The 3,946-nt window shown below is 32.5% G+C and overlaps 1 protein-coding gene across 1 annotated transcript; it reads left to right on the top strand.

Annotated features, from left to right (window-relative positions):
* Window positions 873-1,945, top strand: LOC18771307 (myb family transcription factor PHL5). Its single transcript, XM_007202986.2, has 3 exons — window positions 873-981; window positions 1,125-1,194; window positions 1,476-1,945. The coding sequence occupies exons 1-3, from the start codon at window positions 974-976 to the stop codon at window positions 1,686-1,688; spliced, it is 291 nt and encodes a 96-aa protein (XP_007203048.2). The 5' UTR covers window positions 873-973; the 3' UTR covers window positions 1,689-1,945.

Genomic DNA, 3,946 nt, shown 5'->3' with positions numbered 1-3,946 from the left:
AAAGTGAATTAACAAAATTAGTAAATGTTCAATGAACTAGAACTAAATTGAGTAAACTTCGATGGCAGGCAGCAAATTTTTTGTTTCTCATGTTGTTGACGACATCTCCAATTTTCTCTACTCACCCACATTAAAAAAGAAAAATTGAATGCTTTCAAAAAACAAAATTGATCACGTACGAGGATTTGAAGAAAAATTCAAGAAAAAAAGTATGGCACAAGACAGAAAAAATAAATAAAAATAAAAATTTGTTTCCCCACAAGATCTCTGTAGGCCGTAGAAACCATTTGTGTGCTACCCTGACCCTACAATGCTCACTAGAAGCAGCACATGTTCTTAACAAAATTAATGAGCTGTACTTTATTTTTGGTAAATCATTGATCCGATTAATCTTGCAAATATTTTGATAGTAGATACACTATCAAAATGGATATAAAAATAAAGAAGAGGGATTACAGTACAATTGAAATTGCAAATGCACATATTGGCTTTAGAAATGTTAAGGAGCTAAATGTCACCCCTAGAAATATTTTCCAATTCTTCACATATATATATATATATATATTATGTGTATTGGTAAATAAGAACTTATTTTTCTAGGTTTTTTAATTTATTCAAGCAAAATTATTTATAGAACATAAAAATTACAGTGCTTATTATTATACTAAAAATGTGATTCTAGAAATGGTTTAAAGCTTTAACCATATGCAAATGGCAATGGGATCCAGCCTCATCGTTGATCTCCTTGTTGGTGAGAATGACATCTTGCGATGTCTCCAATAAGGTCAACATGTACATATTGAAAACACTAATCCAAAGGAATTATTTAAACCTTTCATTCTTGTTACAATCTAGGAAATCTCTTACACTTTGAGAACTTACCAACTACAAGGTCTGTTAATTATATTAGCTTGTTTCATCCTTGGTTGAGATCTAAGAAAAGAACAACTTTGATGTTGAATCCCGGATCGACATGGAAACGTAAGCTATCGGTTTACCCTGATTGTTATTCTGGTTCTCAGTTCATCAATATATAATTCTAAATGAACAACTTTTCATTTTAGATTTGACATTCAGTTTGATATTCTTCTTTCCTTTCCTTTTGATGTGAACTTTTCTGGTAGTGGCTTGCATATCAAGGAGGCGCTCCAACTGCAGCTAGATGCCCAGAGACGTCTTCATGAACAATTAGAGGTACATACAAGAGATCCATTGCACGACGTTTATATATTCGAAATTCTTGTTACCACCTTTTTATTTTAACTCTGCATTAATTAGAGTTTTTTTTTAGGTCAAGATTTCTGCTTATGAATGACAAACATAAACCAAATCAGTCTAGCAATTGTCAGGGCCAATAGAAATCAGAAAAAATAAATCTATGAACTTGATGGACTTCCATATTATAGAATTTCATAAAAACAAAGAAAATACTTTAGTCTAATATTTCAATTTCATTTATTTATTTCGACGAACAGATTCAACGAAATTTACAGCTGCGAATTGAAGAACAAGGGAAGCAGCTCAAGAAGATGTTTGATCTGCAACAAAAAACAAGTAATGACCTGTTTAAGACTCAGAACTTGGACATCACATGCCATGAAGATGCCCCATCAGATAGTCTAAATGCCATTCAGGTCTCAAGCCCTGAAGATTCTGGGAATAGCAATTTCCCATCCAAGATAAGTTAGTCCAAAAAAGTAAAATTTTCAGGCATCTCAGACATAAGTGCTCATTTGGTTAAAAAGTCCCAAACCAACAAAGCTCAGTCCCTTAACAGAATCAAGAACACCTCAAATGCTACTATACTGGGTAAGAAAGAAAAGGAGAACAAGAAGATGAGATCAATTAAAAAGGATATGATCCTATAGAATGACATGACTCTTGTTATTTTCATAAAGCTTATTGTGTGGCAGTATTGTAACAATGGCTTATTGTTACCCTCAAATTCTCATGCTTTCCATGTAATCATACTTAAATCTCGTATTGTGAAATTTTTTTGCTGGTGTGAAATTCGATTTGTCATACTTCGAGCTTTTGATATGACAAAAGACTCAACAAGATTATGCTTCCAATACTGCACTGTGATTTTGGACTTCCACCTAAGGATCAGGCAGGATTTCAAAATGGAATGAGCAGGATTAATTTTATGTACTGTTTTTTTTCCTTCCTACGGTAGATAAAAAAACTTCAGAAGAATTTTCTTTTTATCTTTCAAATTTTCCAAACATACAAAGGTTGCTCCTGCCTGCCCCGGTGGCTTGCTCACCCCCATTTTCTGTTCAAATTTTTAGTACATCTTGTTATCAGTTGCTCTTCCTTGGTGGTGGTGGTGGAGGTGAATCTGCAATGGTGGCGCCGATGATGTGCTATGTGGTGCCGGTGGGTGTTGCTATTTTCTAGATCTAAGGTTATATATATACACATAGAGTTTCTATTGAGGGTTCCCTCAAATTAGCTTATTTGAGAGACACTTTTGTAGGGCCCATTCTATATTGTATTTCACTAATCCAAACCATCTATTTTGTAAATACTCATTCAAAGATCATATCTACAAAAATTCACTTGAATTTGATATCATTTGATCACTCAATTGAATTATTGAAATTTTAGTACTTTCTTGAAGCATTGTGTTCATTAATTTTGTAAGACACAATTGGATATCGAAACGGTTTCCAATTTATCTAATTTTTTTGCAAGGATGATATATGAATGTTAACTTAAAAAATAGATTTTTGGATCATTGAAAAAAAAAAAAAATCGTTGAGAAATCTAAAAGGTATCCTTCAATAGAAGTGTTCTGTATGTATAACACGGATCTAAGGTTTTTTTGTCTAATGTTTTCTAAGCTTTATTTGTTTATTTGGGCCTTCACGTGGTTTGTATCTTTATTGTTTGGGTTCATGTACTTTATTTGTTGGTGATGGGCTGTATTTATTATGGGCTTTTCATCTTTTGTAATTCTTCACACTCTTTGGTGAATAGAGTAACTTTTACCCAAAATAAAATAAAATAAAATAAAATCTTCGTGAAAGCTAAAAAGGTAGAACTGCAGCTTGCATTTCTATACAACTGATTTCACTACACTACAAGGTTTGGTTAATTTTATCCAGATTTGATCAGCTTGCTTTATCATTAGTTCTAATCTAGTCCTTTTCTTCTGCTGCAGGAAAACAAAGAGAAATCTGAACTTGAAGCACTTTCATTGAGAGCACTAATAGAAAATACATTATCATATACTACAAATCTTTCATTAATTTGCTTCTACTACTTCCACAAGATCGTCCCAACATAAAATTAGAAAAATAGAACAAAATTAGGCTAATTAATACTGATTATTGGCATATAAGTTCTCAACTGCTTTCTAGTTTTTGTGGAACATAAGGCCATTGAAGTTACACTGCCAGTTTGAAAGTGCTTCTGAAAGGGCTAAAAGCGCTTTCTGACAACTAAAAGTTTTTCTAACAGTGTTTGACATAAAAGTCTAGAAGTGCTTATAGGTAATTTTTTTGGAGAAGCACTTGTCATGTGCTTCTTCAAGAAGCACTCCCAAGTGCTTTTTCATGAAGCACTTTGATTTTTTATGAAAATTTCAACATCTTTATTATAAAAGCGATTTTGTTAGAAGTACGTATGAGCAAAAGTGCTTATTAGAGAAGCAATCCCAAACGAGCCTAGGCCATCAAAGTCACACCTGAAAGAATTTAAAGGATTCAAACAAAGAGTGAATTAACAAAATTAGTAAATGTTCAATAAACTAGAATTAAATTGAGAAAACTTCGATGGCAAGTAGCAAATTTTTTGTTTCTTATGTTACTGACGACATCTCCAATTTTCTCTACTCACCCACCTTAAAAAAGAAAAAATTGAATGTTTTCAAAAAAACAAAATTGATCACATACGAGGATTTGAAGAAAAATTGAACACAAAAAGTATGGCACAAGGCAGG

The sequence above is a fragment of the Prunus persica genome, chromosome G7, assembly GCF_000346465.2.
Source record: "Prunus persica cultivar Lovell chromosome G7, Prunus_persica_NCBIv2, whole genome shotgun sequence".
In the NCBI taxonomy this organism is placed as follows: domain Eukaryota; kingdom Viridiplantae; phylum Streptophyta; class Magnoliopsida; order Rosales; family Rosaceae; genus Prunus; species Prunus persica.
The sequence above is the reverse complement of the archived record's forward strand: the minus strand, read 5'-3'. Positions and strand labels throughout refer to the sequence as shown.

Coding starts and splice junctions, on each gene's coding strand:
- LOC18771307 (XM_007202986.2), top strand. Junction 1,195..1,475: donor GTCTTCATGAACAATTAGAG/GTACATACAAGA, acceptor TTCGACGAACAG/ATTCAACGAAATTTACAGCT.